The sequence below is a fragment of the Heteronotia binoei genome, chromosome 13, assembly GCF_032191835.1.
Source record: "Heteronotia binoei isolate CCM8104 ecotype False Entrance Well chromosome 13, APGP_CSIRO_Hbin_v1, whole genome shotgun sequence".
Classification (NCBI taxonomy): Eukaryota; Metazoa; Chordata; class Lepidosauria; order Squamata; family Gekkonidae; genus Heteronotia; species Heteronotia binoei.
Genome location: NC_083235.1, coordinates 3,438,458 through 3,456,930, shown reverse-complemented (window position 1 = coordinate 3,456,930; position 18,473 = coordinate 3,438,458). Strand labels below are relative to the sequence as shown.

The following is an 18,473-nucleotide window of genomic DNA, read 5'->3' as shown; positions in this document are numbered from 1 at the left end:
TGGCTGGCCACAAGAATAAGGAAAACTCTAATGATTCAGTCAGGAAGTGGCTAAACACCTTTGCCAATCTGTTGGCTGTAACTGCCATGTGTTGTCACCTTTGTAGTTTTGGAGCAGTATTTTATGCCTTTTGTGTATTATTTGATGGACAATCAGTTTTAATTTTGTATGATTTTACTGCTTTAAATACTGGCTTAGGCAGTGAATAAATAATATATTTATTAAGGGAAGAAACAAAGAGGTCTAGACAGGGTTTTTAGCTCATCCTTGGTTTTAACACTAATTTTACATCTTCAGTGTCAGTGTCTTAAAGTCTGTATTGGTATTCTATGTATATTTTAGGTGGTATCATATTTTAGTGCATAATAATTACTGTATATTTATATCACCTTTTATTGGTTATGAATTGGACTTTTATGAATTGTTTGCTGGTCTATGACCATTATAAATAAATATATAAAACTGGTGGGGAGTGGGGAGAAATGCACAGGAAATTGCTGTCAGAGTGATGGTGTGGCATCCTCGAATCATAGAGTTGGAAGGAACATCGAGGGTCATCTAGTCCAACCCACCCCCCCTCCGCACAATGCAGGAAACTCACAAATACCTCCCCCTAAATGCACAGGATCATCGTCACCGTCCGATGGCCATCTAGCCTCTGTTGAAAAACCTCCAAGGAAGGAGAGCCCACCACCTCCGGAGGAAGCCTGTTCCACTGAGGAACCTCTCTAAACTCACAAACACTTCCCCCAAATTCACAGGATCCTGATTGCTGTCAGATGGCCATCTAGCCTCTGTTTAAAAACCTCCAAGGAAGGAGAGCCCACCACCCCCCAAGGAAGAAGTCTGTTCCACTGAGGAGGAGGAAGAAGAAGAAGATATTGGATTAATATCCTGCCCTCCACTCTGAAGAGTCTCAGAGGGGCCTAAAATCTCCTTTCCCTTCTTCCCCCACAACAGACACCCTGTGAGGCAGGTGGGGCTGAGAGAGCTCTCCCAGAAACTGCCCTTTCAAGGACAGAGTCTCAGAGCGGCCTACAATCTCCTTTCCCTTCCTCCCCCACAACAGACACCCCGTGAGGCGGGTGGGGCTCAGAGAGCTCTCCCAGAAGCTGCCCTTTCAAGGACAGAGTCTCAGAGCGGCCTACAAACTCCTTTCCCTTCCTCCCCCACAACAGACGCCCTGTGAGGTGGGTGGGGCTGGAGAGGGCTCTCACAACAGCTGCCCTTTCAAGGACAACCTCTGCCAGAGCTATGGCTGACCCAAGGCCATTCCAGCAGCTGCAAGAGGAGGAGTGGGGAATCAAACCCGGTTCTTCCAGATAAGAGTCCGCACACTTAACCACTACACCAAACTGGCTCTCCACTCTAACAGTCAGGAAGTTCTTCCTAATGTTGAGCTGGAAACTCTTTTGATTGAATTTCAACCCATTGGTTCTGATCCTACCTTCCGGGCCACAGAAAACAATTCCACCCCATCCTCTCTAGGACAGCCCTTCAAGTACTCGAAGATGGTGATTCTATCACCTCTCAGCTGCCTCCTCTCCAGGCTAACTTCTAGGGCCAGGGCTATTTTGAAGCAGGAACGCACAGGAATGCAGTTCGGCTGGCTTGGCCAGGGCTCTGGCTCAAAAAAAGGTGTCCAGCGGAGGGAAGGCACTAGGTAGCCATTCTCTCCCAAACCGTGCACTCCATCCTCTCTGCCACGCCTCCAGCTCCCAGCTTGCAAAGAGAGCAAGAGATGCGGAGCTGCCCCTGAGCGCCCCCTCCTGGAAGAATCTGGGGCTGCCACTGCCTGCTCTGTCACATGTGGCTCTCTCTCTCCGGCCATGTTTTTTTGGGGGTAGGGGAGGGGCACGAAACAAGGTCTCTCATTGGGCTGTGTGAGAACACATATCCACGAAATGCAGCTGATGGCACTGGACTGTTCTGTGTCAATATGCGGTAAGTAACCTACTGAACGGGTGCTGAGGATAAGGGGAATGCACCCTCAGAAAGGACCTCTTCTTCAATTGGTGAGCAGGTATCAATTCACACCAAGGAACCATCCCTGGGCAGGGAGAGAGGGGGGGGGGGGTCGTCTTGGTAGTTGGTGATTCGATCCTTAGGCAAGTAAACCGCTGGGTGGCAAAACGGCGTAGTGCCCATACGGTGACTTGCCTGCCTGATGTGAAGGTAGCGGACATTATGCATGTTGTAGATAGGCTGATAGACAGTGCTGGGGAGGAGCCAGTGGTCGTGGTGCATGTTGGCACCAATGATGTGGAGAAATGCAGTCGTGTGGTCCTGGAGGAAAAATTTAGGCTGCTAGGCAGGAGACTTAAGGCCAGGACCTCCAAGGTAGCCTTCTCGGAAGTGCTACCTGTTCCACGTGCAGGGCAGGAGAGACAGGCACAAATTAGAAGTCTCAATGTGTGGATGAGACGATGGTGTAGGGAGGAAGAGTTTAAGTTTGTTAGGCACTGGGATGCTTTCTGGAACAAGTGGGAGCTGTACAAAAGAGATCTTCTCTACTTGTCCCCAGAAGGAACCAGGCTGCTGGCGCTTAAAATCAAAAAGGTGGCAGAGCAGTTTTTAAACTAAATCTTGGGGGAAGGCCGACAGGAGATGGAATGTCTCTGGTTCAGGAGGACTCATCTCAAAGAGATGACGGGTTAGCTGTTAGTTTTCTACCGGGTAAGGGATCAGAGTTGTCCACTGAGATGGTGATAAACAGTATGGACTGTCTGCTAAAGTCTCGAGGCAGCAGGAGGAAGGTTGCGGGTCTAACTTGCCTGGAAAATTATAGATGTTTGTATACAAATGCTAGAAGTGTTCGAAGTAAAATTGGTGAGTTGGAATGTTTAGTGTTGGGGGAAAACATAGACATTGTGGGTATTTCAGAAACTTGGTGGAATGAGGAGAATCAGTGGGACATGGTGATTCCTGGATATGTTATATCGAAAGGATAGGGAGGGAAGGGTTGGAGGTGGGGTGGCTCTGTATGTCAGAGAGGGTATACGGTCCAGCAGGACTGAGGTCAGAGAATTAGATTCCCTTCTAAAAATGCTTTGGGTCGAAATAGAGGGCCCAAAAGGAAATTTAACTATGGGAGTTTGTTATCGCTTACCAAATCAAAAGATAGAGGACGATTATAATATGATGGAAGGATTAAATGCTTTAATGTTTTATTGTTCTATATTGTAAATCTAATGCTTTATTTATTATTGTATGTTTTTATGGAATGTTGTTAGCCGCCCTGAGCCTGCCAAGGTGGGGGAGGGCGGGATATAAATGAAATTAATAAATAAATAAAATTAAAGATAGCGGCTAAACGTAAAAACTGTGTCATAATAGGTGATTTTAACTACCCGCAGATTGATTGGGTCAATATGTGTTGCGGTCGAGAGAAAGAGATTGAGTTTCTTGATGCTCTCAATGACTGTGCTATGGAGCAGATGATCTCAGAATCTACCAGGGGTGGGGCGATCCTGGATTTGGTCCTAAGTAATGCCCAAGACTTGGTGAGAGATGTAAAAGTGATCGCACCACTTGGGAGCAGTGACCATAACATTATTGATTTCACTATTTGTATAAATAGTTACCCCAAAAGACCAACACAACCACTTTTAACTTTAAAAGGGGTAAATTCTCTGAGATGAGGAGGCATGTGAAGAGGAAACTGAAAGGAAAGGCAAAGGCAGTCAAAATCCTTGGGGAAGCTTGGAGGCTATTTAAAACTACAATCCTAGAAGCTCAGATAAAATATATACCACAAGTTAGGAAAGGCACAAACAGGTATAAGAAAAGGCCTGCATGGTTAATACACAAAGTTACGGAAGCTGTAAAAGGTAAGAAGGATTCCTTTAAGTGGTGGAAACCTAGTCCGAGTGAGATTAATAAAAGGGAACACGGGCTGTGGCAAATCAAATGTAAGACTGTGATCAGGCAGGCAAAAAGGGACCATGAGGAGCATATTGCAAAAAACATAAAGACCAACAATAAAAATTTCTTTAAATATATTAGAAGCAGGAAACCAGCCAGGGAGGCAGTGGGGCCCTTGGATAACCAAGGGGTCAAAGGATTACTGAAGGAGGATAGGGAAATGGCTGAGAAGCTGGATGCATTTTTTGCCTCTGTCTTCACTGTGGAAGATGAGAAGTGTTTGCCCACTCCAGAAACGCTGATTTTGGAAGAGGTGTTGAAAGACCTGAGTCAGATTGAGGTGACAAGAGAGGAGGTCCTACAACTGATAGATGAATTAAAAACTAATAAGCCACCAGGCCCGGATGGCATACATCCAAGAGTTCTGAAAGAACTCAAAGTTGAACTTGTGGATCTTCTGACAAAAATATGTAATCTTTCATTGAAATCTGCCTCCGTTCCTGAGGTCTGGAAGTTCTTGGGTGGGTGGGAGGAGAAGCCCCTATGTTGCACAGGCTGAAAGGGCACTTGGCTTTTTTGGCCATTGTGTGACAGAGCATTGGACTGGATGGGCCATTGGCCTGATCCAAAATGGCTTCTCTTATGTTCTTATGGCAGCTAAAGTCCTTTCAGGGTGGGGTGGGGAGGAAAGATGGCAGCTAGGACATGTCTCCCTCAGCCAGCGCGTAGAAGCCTTGCTGCTTCTGGTTGGGGAAGGGCACAGGAAAACAGGGAAACGGGAAGGGAGCGCAGAGATACTAATCAGCCTTCTTTTGAACTTCGGAGTTGGAAGTTGATCACTGCAGGCTGAGCTCCAGGAAAGGTGGAAGGGAAATTGGAGCTTACGTGCAATTCGGATCACACTGGAGGGGGGAGGGAGAGAGGTTCCCCCCCCCCAGCGTCTCCAGCTTCTTGCTGTCACCCCCATGCCCCCCCCCTCCTATGGCCCCCTCCGCCTGTGACTCTTAGCTATGGAGCTGCCTGCAGGTAAGCCAATCCCCAATGAATCCATTTTCATCTTCCCTTCCTCCAAGACGTTCAGCGCTGAGCTTAAAGACTCCCACATCACACTCTTGCATTTTCCTTAACCACAGAGAAGACTCACCATAATCGGCCGATGTGGGGCAGGCAGCTTCAACGAACAGGTCAAAGATCTTCTGGGGGTTTTCCCTGGGGAGGTGAAAATGAACAGTGGGCTCAGAGCTGTCTAGGAATTGGCAGGGTTCTTTTGGTAGAAAAAGCCCAACAGGAACTCATTCGCATGTTAGGCCACACCCCCTGATGTCACCATTGTTCCACACAGGGCTTCTTTGCAGAAAATGCCCAGGGGAACTCATTTGCATATTAGGCCACACCCCCTGACACCACCACTGTTTTGCACATTGCCTTTTTTTTCAGAAAAAGCCCAGCGGGAACTCATTTTGCATATTAGGCCACGCCCCCTGATACCACCATTGTTTCGTGCATGACTTTTGCAGAAATCGCCCAGTGGGAACTCATCTGAATATCTGGCCACACCCCCTGACGGCACCATTGTCTCACACAGGGCTTTTTAGGTAGAAAAAGCCCAGCAGGGACTCATTTGCATGGTAGGCCACACCCCCTAAGACCATCATTGTTCCGTACAGGGCTTTTCCTGTAAAACATGTCCAGGAGGATCGTATTTGCTTATCAGGCCACACCCCCTGATGCCAAGTCAGCTGGAACTGCATTCCAGTGCGTTCCTGCCCCCCAAAAGCTGTGGGATTTGGTGAAGCTGGGGCTTTGGTAGGGTTGCCAAGTCCGGCTTGGGAAATTTATGGAGATTTGGGGGTGGGGCCTGAAGAGGGCTTCCATGGGGAACAGTGCCCTAGCGTCTACCCTCCCTCCGAAGCAGCCATTTCCTCCAGGGGAACTGAGCTCGGTTGTCTGGAAATTAGCTGGAAGAGCTCTCCAGACCCCACCTGGAGGTTGGCAACCCTAGGTTTAAGATTCTCCTCTTTCTTCTTCTTTACTACTCATTTGACCTCTCTCGGGTGGCCAATCCCCAGGTGGGGCAGGAGAAGGGTAAGAACCTCCGCGAAAAACCAGCCCCAAATTATGCACAAAACCTGACCGTGCTTTATAAATAGAACACAATAAAGAAATAACAAGTGAGATTAATCACAAAAAGAAACACTAGCCACGCCCTCACCCCCAAGTCTCCCAAAAGGCGAATCAACGCCAATTTATCCAAAAGGCTCCGAGGAGTCCAATGCTCCAATGTGTCCTCAAAGACCTAAGATGAAACAGTCCAGTGCAGCCAGGCACATACATAGCCTTGCCAATCCCCAGGTCCCAGCGGGGGTTCTTCTGCTTTCCCAGGCTCCTTCCTGCCCCAGTCAGCTGGCCGGCGGGGGGGGGGGGAACCCCGCCCCCACAGCCATCATGTGACTTGCCACCTCCGGAGGCTTCAGTCTCCAACTGAAAGGCTTCCTCTTGGGATGGTGTGTCTGTGTTACTTGGAAGAAGTTGGCAGCAACTCGTGAGTAGAGAGGCCAATCCCTCGTTTCAGAGTTGCCAGAAATGGGGGGTGGGGGGGTGGAGGGAAACGTCTGCTGAACACTTCATTATTCCCTATGTGGAGATTGATTCTCATAGGGTATAATGGGGAATTGATCTGGAGGTTTCAAGGGCTCTGGGGGAGCTGTTATTTTAGTTAGAAGCATCAAATTTTCGGTATAGCATCTAGTGCCTCTCCCCAAAATGCCCCCCAAGTTTCAAAATGATTGGACCAGGGGGTCCAATTCTATGAGCTTCAAAAGAAGGTGCCCCTATCCTTCATTATTTCCTATGGAAGGAAGGCATTTAAAAATTTGTGCAGTCCCTTTAAATGCGATGGCCAAAACTCCCTTGGAGTTCAATTATGCTTGTCACACCCTTGTTCCTGGCTCTGCCCCCAATGTCTCCCGGCTCCACCCCCAAAGACTCCTGGCTCCACCCCCAAAGTCCCCAGATACTTCTTTTATTGGACTTGGCAACCCTACACATACAGAACGCGACAGGGTTGTACTTGGTCCCCCGTTTCACATAAGAGCTTCTAGAAGCAATGGCACCATTGCTAAGAATTCTGAAGCTCTGCTCTTTTGCAAAATGTATAATGGCATTGCGAAGCTGGTAGAAGCTCTTAAGGTTGGGTCAAAGTGAACAAACATGTACGAAATCTTTTTTTACCCTTTATTGTACACTTTTTGAAATTGTCATATAATTGGTTTGCCAGTAATTGCAGCCGTGAGCCTTTTTTTTTTTAAAGATTTCAGGGCAGAAGAGTTTCCCCCTCTCTCTCCCCCACCCTCAAATTCCACCACGCCGTTTCCCTTGGCCAAAACCCACACTCAGCAGAGAGCCCTTCATCCCACAGAAAGATCTTGGGCCTCCCTAAGGCGGTTAAGTCTCAACCAGCAATCCAGGCAGTGGAGAGCCAGTTTGGTGTAGAGGTTAAGTGTGCGGACTCTTATCTGGGAGAACCGGGTTTGATTCCCCACTCCTCCACATGCACCTGCTGGAATGGCCTTAGGTCAGCCAGAGCTCTCTTATCTGGGAGAACCGGGTTTGATTTCCCCCTCCTCCACTTGCAGCTGCTGGAATGGCCTTGGGTCAGCCAGAGCTCTCTTATCTGGGAGAACCGGGTTGGATTCCCCACTCCTCCACTTGCACCTGCTGGAATGGCCTTGGGTCAGCCAGTGCTCTCTTATCAGGGAGAACTGGATTTGATTCCCCACTCCTCCACTTGCAGCTGCTGGAATGGCCTTGGGTCAGCCATAGCTCTCTTATCTGGGAGAACCAGGTTTGATTCCCCACTCCTCCACTTGCACCTGCTGGAATGGCCTTGGGTCAGCCAGAGCTCTCTTATCTGGGAGAACCGGGTTTGATTCCCCCCTCCTCCACATGCACCTGCTGGAATGGCCTTGGGTCAGCCAGAGCTCTCTTATCTGGGAGAACCGGGTTTGATTCCCCCCTCCTCCACTTGCAGCTGCTGGAATGGCCTTGGGTCAGTCAGAGCTCTCTTGTCTGGGAGAACCGGGTTTGATTCCCCACTCCTCCACTTGCAGCTGCTGGAATGGCCTTGGGTCAGCCAGAGCTCTCTTATCTGGGAGAACCAGGTTTGATTCCCCACTCCTCCACTTGCACCTGCTGGAATGGCCTTAGATCAGCTGTAGCTCTCTTATTTGGGAGAACCAGGTTTGATTCCCCACTCATCCACTTGCACCTGCTAGCATGGCCTTGGGTCAGCCATAGCTCTGGCAGAAGTTGTCCTTGAAAGGGCAGCTGCTGTGAGAGCTCTCTCCAGCTCCACCCACCTCACAGGGTGTCTGTTGTGGGGGGGAAGGGAAAGGAGATTGTGAGCCGCTGTGAGACTCTTCGGAGTGGAGGGCGGGATATAAATCCAATATCTTCTTCTTCACTTGGAACAGCGATATTGTCATGGAAACCAGCAACGCAGGGCCTAACTGAAGTGCAGGGTTACCAGTCCCCAGTTGGGGGGCAGGGCATCCCCTGGTTTGGAGGTCCTCCACCTACTTCAGGGTCATCAGGGGTGGAGGGAAATGTCTGCTGAGCACTCTATTATTCCCTATGGCAACAGAGTGCCATAGGGTATAATGGAGAATTGATCTGCGGGTATCTGGGGCTCAGAAGGGGGCTGTTTTTTGAGGTAGAGGCACCATATTTGCCTCTCCCCAAAGTACCCTCCAAGTTTCAAAATGATTAGACTAGGGGTTCCAATTCTATGAGCCCCAAAAGTAGGTGCCCCTATCCTTCACTATTTCCAATTGAGGGAAGGCATTTAAAAGGTGTGCGGTCCCTTTAAATGTGATGGGAGTTCAGTTGTGCTTGTCACACCCTTGCTCGCGACTCCACCCCCAAAGTCTCCTGGCTCCACCCCCAAAGTCCCCAGATATTTCTTGAATTGGACTTGGCAACCCTACTGAAGCGTTGGTCTCCTGCAAGCTCAGAAGACATGGAGAGCCCATCCCTCAAATCCCTGGTGCTGTAGAATATCTCGGGTTTCCTTCCATCTAAAGCAGAGGTCTCCAACCCCTGGGCCGTGGAACAGTACGGTCCGTGGCCTGTTAGCAAATGGGCCATGAGTTGTATAATTATTTCATTATATATTACAATGTAGTAATAATAATAATAAGAAGAAGAAGGCATTGGATTTATATCCTGCCCTCCACTCCAAATTTCAAAGAATCATAGCAGCTCACAATCTCCTTTACCTTCCTCCCCCACAACAGACACCCTGTGAGGTGGGTGGGGCTGAGAGGGCTCTCCCAGAAGCTGCCCTTTCAAGGACAGAGTCTCAGAGCGGCTCACAATCTCCTTTATCTTCTTCCCCCACAACAGACACCCTGTGAGTTGGATGGGGCTGAGAGAGCTCTGACAGAAGCTGCCCTTTCAAGGACAACCTCTGCAAGAGCTACGGCTGACCCAAGGCCATTCCAGCAGGTGCAAGTGGAGGAGTGGGAAATCAAACACGATTCTCCCAGATAAGAGTCTGCACACTTGACCACCATGCCAAACTAACAGAAATAAAGTATCATCCCCAAACTATCAATTGTATCATCCCAAAACCATCCCCCCCACCCTGGTCCCTGGAAAAATTGTCTTCCACAAAACCGGTCCCTGGTGCCAAAAAGGTTGGAGACCACTGTTCTAAAGGACCGGCGATGGAGCTTCACTTTTCACCCTGCGTAAAGATCACAGTAGACAGAAACGGGTACCTCTGTTCCGTGGCCCGCAGCACCACATCTAAGGGGGCTTACCTGATCCGTGACCCCATGGTCCCGGGTTCCTGCCGTCACATCATCGCCCCGTGGAAGCTCTTCTTTCCACCCACCCAGGAGAGGGCCGAGGACTGGAAATTGGGTCTGCAGCTCGGTCTGGTGCATTTCAACAAATGTATTTCCTGTGTGGCTTCTTGTGAGAGGAAGTACGAGGTCTGGTTGAGCCTTGGGCCTGGTGGGGGTTGGTTTCCTTCTTGGCTTCTTTTGCTGCCTTTCTTCCTTGCTCGCTTGAACGTTCTCCCCCGAAGATCACGGAGGACCAAGCGGAGTTTGGGATCGACTCCAACCTCTGACAACGTGAGGGTGAGAACAGGACTGCCCTCCAGGGGCTGTTTTGTAGAAAAATAGGTGGTGGAGCTCATTAGCATAACTCATTAGCATATGCCGCCCCCCCCCAGCCAAAAGCAACCCGACTGCAAGAAAGGAGAGCCCTAGGCAAGCGAGGCCTGCATGGGCTGGCTAGAGATCCAGCCAGCCCAAGAAGGCCTCGCTTGCCAGAGGCTCTCCTCGCTCCCCCCCCACAGTCAAAAGGCCAGCAAGCCACCTGCTACCCAAAATCAGTGGAGAACGATGGCGTGGGCTTCTCCAGGGTTTAATGAGGGCTGCTGGGGGTGTGGCAAAGCTCCTGGTGGCTTGGAGCTCCAGGGATTGCTATGCAGCTGCACCTCCTATTCAATGGACAAGATAGGTGGAGATGAAAAGGGGGAACCCACAGAAAGGTTCAGGAACAGAGCTCCTGTGAGCCCCTGCTGAATTCAAGGCCTGTGTTTATTCTATGTGGCTCTTATGTTAAGCAGGTTTGGCCACCCCCGGACTAGACACGCCCTCCCTACATGGGTAGAGGCAGCCTCCTGTCACACACAGGGGCCAACCAGTTCCTCTGGGCAGCTGACAACAGGGCAGAAAGGCTGAGGCCTTCCCCTGAGAAGAACATCAGGAGAGCCCTGCTAGGTCACACAGAGGCCAACCAGTTCCTCTGGAGGGCCAGCAACAGGGCACAGAGGCCGAGGCCTTCCCCTGAGAAGAACATCACAAGAACCCTGCTGGCTCAGACCAGTGAGGGTCCATCTAATTCAGCCTCCTGTCTCACACAGTGGCCAACCAATTCCTCTGGAAGGCCAACAACAGGGCAGAGAGGCTGAGGCCTTCCCCTGAGAAGAACATCAGAAGAGCCCTGCTGGGTCAGTCCAGGGAGGGTCCATCCAGTCTAGCCTCCTGTCTCACACAGTGGCCAGCCAGTTCCTCTGGAGGGCCAAAACAGGGCAGAGAGACCGAGGCCTTCCCCTGAGAAGAACATCAGAAGAGCCCTGCTGGGTCAGACCAGGGAGGGTTCATCTAGTCCAGCATCCTGTCTCACGCAGTGGCCAGCCAGTTCCTCTGGAAGGCCAACAACAGGGCAAAGAGGCTGAGGACTTCCCCTGAGAAGAACATCAGAAGAGCCCTGCTGGGTCAGACCAGGGAGGGACCACCTAGTCCAGCCTCCTGTCTCACACAGTGGCCAGCCAGTTCCTCTGGAGGGCCAACCACAGGGCAGAGAGGCTGAGGCCTTCCCCTGATGTTGCCTCCTGGCTCAATTAGGCTTCAATTAGTGCTTCTGAATGTGGAGGTTCCCCTCAGTCACCATGTCTAAGTAGCCTGATAAGGCTGAGCCTCTATTCATCTATCTAGTTCCCTTTTACAGCTATTTCTTCCTGTGGCAGCAATGTCCACATTTTAATCACTGTTTCTTTTATTTATTTATTTAATTCAATTGGTATCCCGCCCTCCCTGCTGAGGCAGGCTCAGGGGGGCTTATATGGTCATGCACATGCATGAGTATCAACATACCACAAAAAACAGTAAAAACCATTTAAAACATAGAAATTGGCATTTCAGGTGCTATGATCTTAACTGTGTTGTCTTGCGACTCCAGCAAGGTGTTCTCTGTAAAGCAGATCTTAATGGTCCAGATATTTTTTGGAGACTGTAGTAGAATCATAGAGTCGGAAGGTACCTCTAGAGTCATCTAGTCCAGCTCCCTGCACAATGCAGGAAACCCACAAACACCTCCCCCTAAATTCACAGTATCTTCATCGCTGTCAGATGGCCATCTAGCCTCTGTTGAAAAACCTCCAAGGAAGGAGAGCCCACCACCTCCCGAGGAAGCCTGTTCCACTTAGGAACCGCTCTAAACTCACAAATCCCTCCCCCTAAATTCACAGGATCTTCATCGCTGTAAGATGGCCATCCAGCCTCTGTTGAAAAACCTCCAAGGAAGGAGAGCCCACCACCTCCCGAGGAAGCCTGTTCCACTTAGGAACCGCTCTAAACTCACAAATCCCTCCCCCTAAATTCACAGGATCTTCATCGCTGTAAGATGGCCATCTAGCCTCTGTCGAAAAACCTCCAAGGAGAGCCCACCGCCTCCCGAGGAAGCCTGTTTACAGTAGCCAGTGATCTAACCTGCAAATGCCTGGTGGAAGAGTGTCGTCTTACAGGCCCTGCAGAACTGTACGAGCTCTCGCAGTGCCCTGACCTGTGTAAGGTAGTCATTTTATTTTGTCCACCCACCCTAAACCTACTACCCATCATCCTCATTGGATCTCAAGTTCTAATATTTTAGGAGAGGGAGAAAAAGTTCTCTTTCTCACCTCTCTCCACCCCATGCATAATTTTACCAATATCTATGTCCACCCCACCCCCCATCTGTATCTTTTTTCAACTGAAAAGTCGTTGACCCTTCTGCCTTTCGTTGCAGAGGTGCTCCAACTCCAGTTCTCTTTTTAGATTTAGAATCATAGAGTTGGAAGGGACCTCCGGGGTCATCTAGTCCAACCCCCTGCACAATGCAGGAAACTGACAAACACCTCCCCCTGAATTCAAAGGATCTTCATTGCTGTCAGATGGCCTTCTAGCCTCTTTTGAAAAACCTCCAAGGAAGGAGAGCCCACCCACCTCCCGAGGAAGCCTGTTCCACTGTGAAATCGCTCTAACGGTCAGGAAGTTCTTCCTAATATTGAGCTGGAAACTCTTTTGATTCTATTTTAACTCATTGGTTCTGATCCTACCTTCTGGGGCCACAGAAAACAATTCCACACCATCCTCTTTAGGACAGCCCTTCAAGTACTTGAAGATGGTGATCGTATCACCTCTCAGCTGCCTCCTCTCCAGGCTAAACATGCCCAGCAACTCCAGACCTCTCACCATCTTTGTCTCCCTCCTCTGGACTCGTTCCAGCTTGTCTAGATCCTTCTTCAAATGTGGTGCCCAAAACTGAACACAAGACTCCAGGTGAGGTCTTACCAGAGCAAAGCGATACCATCACTTCATGCGATCTGGACACTACACTTCTGTTGATACAGTCCAAAATTCCATTTGCCTTTTTATCCACCGCATCACACTGTTGACTCATGTTCAGCATATGGTCAGCGTATGATTTCTTATCGGTTCTACAACCCTAATCCAACTTTATTGCTTATTGAATATCCCGTTCTTTCTATTGTACTGGCTCATGCTGCCACAAATAATTGAAGAGGTTCAGGCCTGCCTGAACGCATTATGAATGCATGCAGCTCTTGTGTCACATCCACCCTCCCTCGAAGCACAAACGTAGCACCGGCTAAGTGCTATTTTTAAAATGTGAGCCACAGCAGCTGGCGTTGCTGGTCATACTTCCTAATTTTTCTTTGCAGCAAAGCCCCCCCTCCTTCCCCATCTGCCTGCTGACAGAGGACCGAGTTTGTGCAGTTGGCAGAAAAGGTACAAAAGATCCCCAACTGTATCCAACCCTGTCCATCTTTTAAGGGGCCACAAAGATCCTTCTTGTTCACACCTACACTGCTCGCAGCTCACAGAAGCAGGGTTTGGGCCGGAACAGCTTTCCCGGTGTTGCTATTTAAGATGGAGAAGATGAGCCATCTGGACCTTGAGCTCCCGCAGCCGTGGAGTTGAGGCCCACCCAGTTCGTGTCCGTCTCCTCCTGACACCCAACACTGACATCAGATTAGGAGCACAAAGCAAAGATCAGTACAGGTGGTGCCCGGCCCTCCCTCCGCTGGATTTCTCGGCCACACAAAGGGGCCCATTGTGAGGCTGAAGCATCAGTCAGAGAAGGCGCCAGTTCTCTTGGGGAGAAGACACAATGTACGCTGGGAAAAGGCTTTCGAAAGAGAGAACGGGTCTGAACAGCACAAACGCAGAGGCCGTGGTCAAAGAAATCCACGGATGACGGCCTTGCTAAAAGGTAGCCCTACAAGTCTACTCAGTTGGAGTTGGGAGTAAGCAGTGAAGTGGCTAAGTTTGCAGGTGACACTAAATTGTTCAGGGTGGTGAGAACCAGAGAGGATTGTGAGGCACTCCAAAGGGATCTGTTGAGGCCGGGTGAGTGGGCGTCAACGGGGCAGATGAGGTTTAACGTGGCCAAGCGCAGAGTAACGCACACTGGGGCCAAAAAATCCTAATTATAAACTTGATGGGGTTTGAACTGTTGGAGACGGACCAAGGGGGAGATCTTGGAGTCGTAGTAAAGAACTCACTGAAAATGTCGAAACGGTGTGCGACTGCAATAAAAAAAGGCCAACGCTACGCTGGGAATTATTAGGAAGCGAACTGAAAACAGATTAGCCAGTATCATGATGCTGCTGATGCGGCCTCGTTTGGAGTACTGTGTACAATTCTGGTCACTGCACCTCAAAAAGGATATTATAGCATTGGAAAAAGTGCAGAAAAGGGCAACCAGAATGATTAAAGGGCTGGAGCACTTTCCCTATGAAGAAAGGTTAAAACGCTTGGGGCTCTTTGGCTTGGAGAAACGTCGACAGCGGGGTGACATGAGAGAGGTTGACAAGATGATGCATGGGATGGGGAAAGGAGAGAAAGAAGTCTTTTTCTCCCTTTCTCTCAATACAAGAACTCCTGGGCCCTCGATGTTGCTCAAACTCACCAAACATGTCCAAGCCTTAATGAAAGCAAGAACATAATCTGATTTCCCCCCCCTGAAAGCGTCGGGACCTAGCAACAGTAATCTGATTTCCTGGAGCGTCGGGACCTAGCAACAGTGATCCATGCGATGGTCACCTCAAGATTGGACTACTGTAATGCCCTCTACATGGGGCTGCCTCTGTGTCGAACCTGGAAGCTGCAACTAGTGCAGAACGCAGCGGCCAGGCTGTTACTAGGACTCCCAAAGTGGGAGCATATACAGCCAAGGCTGCACGAACTGCACTGGCTGCCAGTTACATACTGGGTTCGCTACGAAGTGCTGGTCATTACCTTTAAAGCCCTATATGGTCGAGGACCTGCCTACCTGAGGGACCGTCTCTCCCCATACGAGCCCCAAAGAGCACTGAGGTCAGCAGGGAAGAACAAGCTGACTATCCCTGGGCCAAAGGAGGCGAAATCGCAGAACACTCGCGCACGGGCCTTCTCCGTTGCAGCTCCGTGCCTGTGGAACCAGCTCCCGGAAGAGGTGTGGGCTCTGCGGAACCTAGACCAATTCCGCAGGGCCTGCAAGACCGTCCTTTTTAGGCAGGCCTTCGCAGACTGCTGACAAAGGATGGCCGAACTGATGACCCACCAAAGTGACTCTATTTAGTGATCTTTGCCATTATACAAATAGACAGAGTAGCGCCAGGAACATCACTGTTGCTGTTAAATTATGTAAATTGGAATGGTTTTTGTAAGACACTGTTGATTTAAACTATTGTATAACTTTTTAAGGTCGTTTTAATGTCTAACTTTTATCTGAATATGTTGTTAGCTGCCCTGAGCCTGCCTAGGCGGGGTGGGCGGGATATAAATAAAATTTATTATTATTATGAAAGGACAAGAAATTACCCGGTATCAAGTTCTCTGGTATTTAATCTCCTCACCCACAGCAGGTCTTTCCCTCTGAGAAGCCAGCAGGGGTGGCTTTTCGAGCATCTCTTTCCAACCACGAAAGAGAAAATCCCACGCCTTCTGCTGAAGTACGAATCGCGACACATCCATACCTCAGACCCTTCTGGCTCCCAAATTAACAGCAAACGCGGCAGAGAGCTGAAGGCGACCTTTTAATCAGAACGATCATCAAAATGGAAGTTACCTCACAGGTCTCCTCCTGGGCTGGGGTAACCCGTTCCACCACCTATACTCGTTTGTCCTGCGCCAAAGTAGCTCCCCCATCACCCTTGTGCCTCAAGCAAATAACTGCCGCAGGAACAGGGCTGGGCGAGACTAGTTATTTGAGGGTTACCGGCCAGACTTTCCCCTGGTTAAAGCACAAAATACGTCTTCGGGCTTCAAGGGTCAACAGTGGCACAATGACAAGATGGCTGTAAATACTAGTCTACCGTGATCAAAATGCCACAACGGCGGTGTGTCTGCGCACGTCTCCCCACCGCTTTTCTTGCTGCTCTTTTTAGCATGAGGGGGAGGGAGGAAGAGTTTGGGGACAAAAGTGGTTAGAGAGCTCATCACACATCCCTTTCTGTTACGTTTTAGAAGTCCTTCCAGACCACTGATTTTATTACCATGGGACAGGCAGCTTGGATTAAAAGCCAGTAACCTAAAGAGCAAAAGAGAAGCCATGCTGGATCAGGCCAATGGCCCATCCAGTCCAACACTCTGTGTCACACAGTGGCCAAAAAACCCAGAGACCTGAAATGTACATTATCACGGTGATGAAAACACTTGTAGCGGTGATCTACTTCAGTCTGGCGTGTGTGTGTGTGTGTGTGTGTGTGTGTGAAGTGGTATCCATCTGCTTCCAACCTATGTGATCCTATGAACAGGTAAGAACATCAGAAGAGCCCTGCTGGGTCAGACCAGGGAGGATCCATCCAAGTCCAGCCACCTGTCTCACACTGTGGCCAACCAGTTCCTCTGCAGGGCCAACAACAGGGCAGAGAGGCTGAGGCCTTCCCTTGAGAAGAACATCACAAGAGCCCTGCTGGATCAGACCAGTGAGGGTCCATCTAGTCCAGCCTTCTGTCTCACACAGTGGCCAACCAGTTCCTCTGGAGGGCCAGCAACAGGGCAGAGAGGCTGAGGCCTTCCCCTGAGAAGAACATCAGAAGAGCCCTGCTGGGTCAGACCAGTGAGGGTCCATCTAGTCCAACCTCCTGCCTCACACAGTGGCTGACCAGTTCCTCTGGAGGGCCAATGAGAGGGCAGAGGCTGAGGCCTTCCCCTGAGAAGAACATCAGAAGAGCCCTGCTGGATCAGACCAGGGAAGGTCCATCTAGTCCAACCTCCTGCCTCACACAGTGGCTGACCAGTTCCTCTGGAGGGCCAACAACAGGGCAGAGGCCGAGGCCTTCCCCTGAGAAGAACATCACAAGAGCCCTGCTGGGTCAGACCAGGGAGGGTCCATCTAGTCCAGCCTCCTGTCTCACACTGTGGCCAACCAGTTCCTCTGGAGGGCCAGCAACAGGGCACAGAGGCTGAGGCCTTCCCCTGGGAAGAACCTCAGAAGAGCCCTGCTGGGTCAGACCAGGGAGGGTCCATCTAGTCCAGCCTCCTGTATCACACAGGGGCCAGCCAGTTCCTCTGGAGGGCCAACAACAGGGCAGAGAGGCCGAGGCCTTCCCCTGAGAAGAACATCAGAAGAGCCCTGCTGGGTCAGACCAGGGAGGGTCCATCTAGTCCAGCCTCCTGTCTCACACAGTGGCCAAGCAGTTCCTCTGGAGGGCCAACCACAGGGCAGAGAGGCCGAGGCCTTCCCCTGAGAAGAACATCAGAAGAGCCCTGCTGGGTCAGACCAGGGAGGGTCCATCTAGTCCAGCCTCCTGTCTCACACAGGGGCCAGCCAGTTCCTCTGGAGGGCCAACAACAGGGCAGAGAGGCCGAGGCCTTCCCCTGAGAAGAACATCAGAAGAGCCCTGCTGGGTCAGACCAGGGAGGGTCCATCTAGTCCAGCCTCCTGTCTCACACAGTGGCCAACCAGTTCCTCTGGAGGGCCAACAAGGCAGAGGCTGAGGCCTTCCCCTGATGTTGCCTCCTGGCTCTGGGATCCAGAGGTTTCATACTTCTGAATGTAGAGATTCCCCTCATTCACCTTGACTAGTAGCCATTGATGTATCCTCTGTAAGTCTAATTCCTTTTGAAAGCACTTTATGCCTGCGGCCATCACTACATCCTCCGGCAGCAAATTCCACCTTTTAGTCACTCTCTTTGTAAGGTAGTATTTCCTTGTGTCTGTCCTGAATGTCCTGAATGTGCTTCCCCATCAACTTCTCTGTATGCTCTCAGCACCCTATCCTAGGAGTGGCCAACGGTAGCTCAGATTTTTTTTTTTTGTAGGCAAAAAAACTTCTGGAGATCTACCGTTGGCCACCCCTGCCCTATCCTAAAGCAGTCTTGCTCCCAGCAACTCTCTAGAGGCCAAAATCAACTCCCACCATTGCAGAACTCTAAAGCTTGCAGTTGGGTTCTTCTAGTCCAGGTGTGGCCAAACTGAGGCTCAGGAACCACAGGTGGCTCTTTCGCACATATTGTGTGGCTCTCAAAGCCCCACCCCATCCCATTGGCTGGCTTGGAGAAAGCATTTTAAGTTCTTCTCCCTCCCTTCCTTCCTGTCTTGTGGCTCTCAAAACACCTGACATTTATGCTACATGACTCTTACGTTAAGCAAGTTTGACTGCCCCCGTTCTAGTCTTAAAACAAGACAATACGCGGCTTCCACGTCTGGAGTCTGCTTTGTATCAATGCAGCTCTCCACTTTTTTGTTCTACATGTTGTAAAGCACAACTAGCCTGCACAAAGGGAAAGCAGTTTAAAACAGGAGCACGTGTCCGCATGTAGAAAAGC

At 50.2% G+C, this 18,473-nt stretch overlaps 1 protein-coding gene across 1 annotated transcript in view; it reads right to left on the bottom strand.

Annotated features, from left to right (window-relative positions):
• The window catches only part of DENND1C (DENN domain containing 1C), a 127,545-nt gene that overhangs the window by 57,736 nt on the left and 51,336 nt on the right, over nucleotides 1-18,473 (bottom strand). Inside the window, exon 2 of the mRNA XM_060253235.1 lies at nucleotides 5,009-5,073. Within this exon, the coding sequence (XP_060109218.1) occupies nucleotides 5,009-5,073 (65 nt within the window). The remainder of the gene's footprint in view (nucleotides 1-5,008; nucleotides 5,074-18,473) is intronic.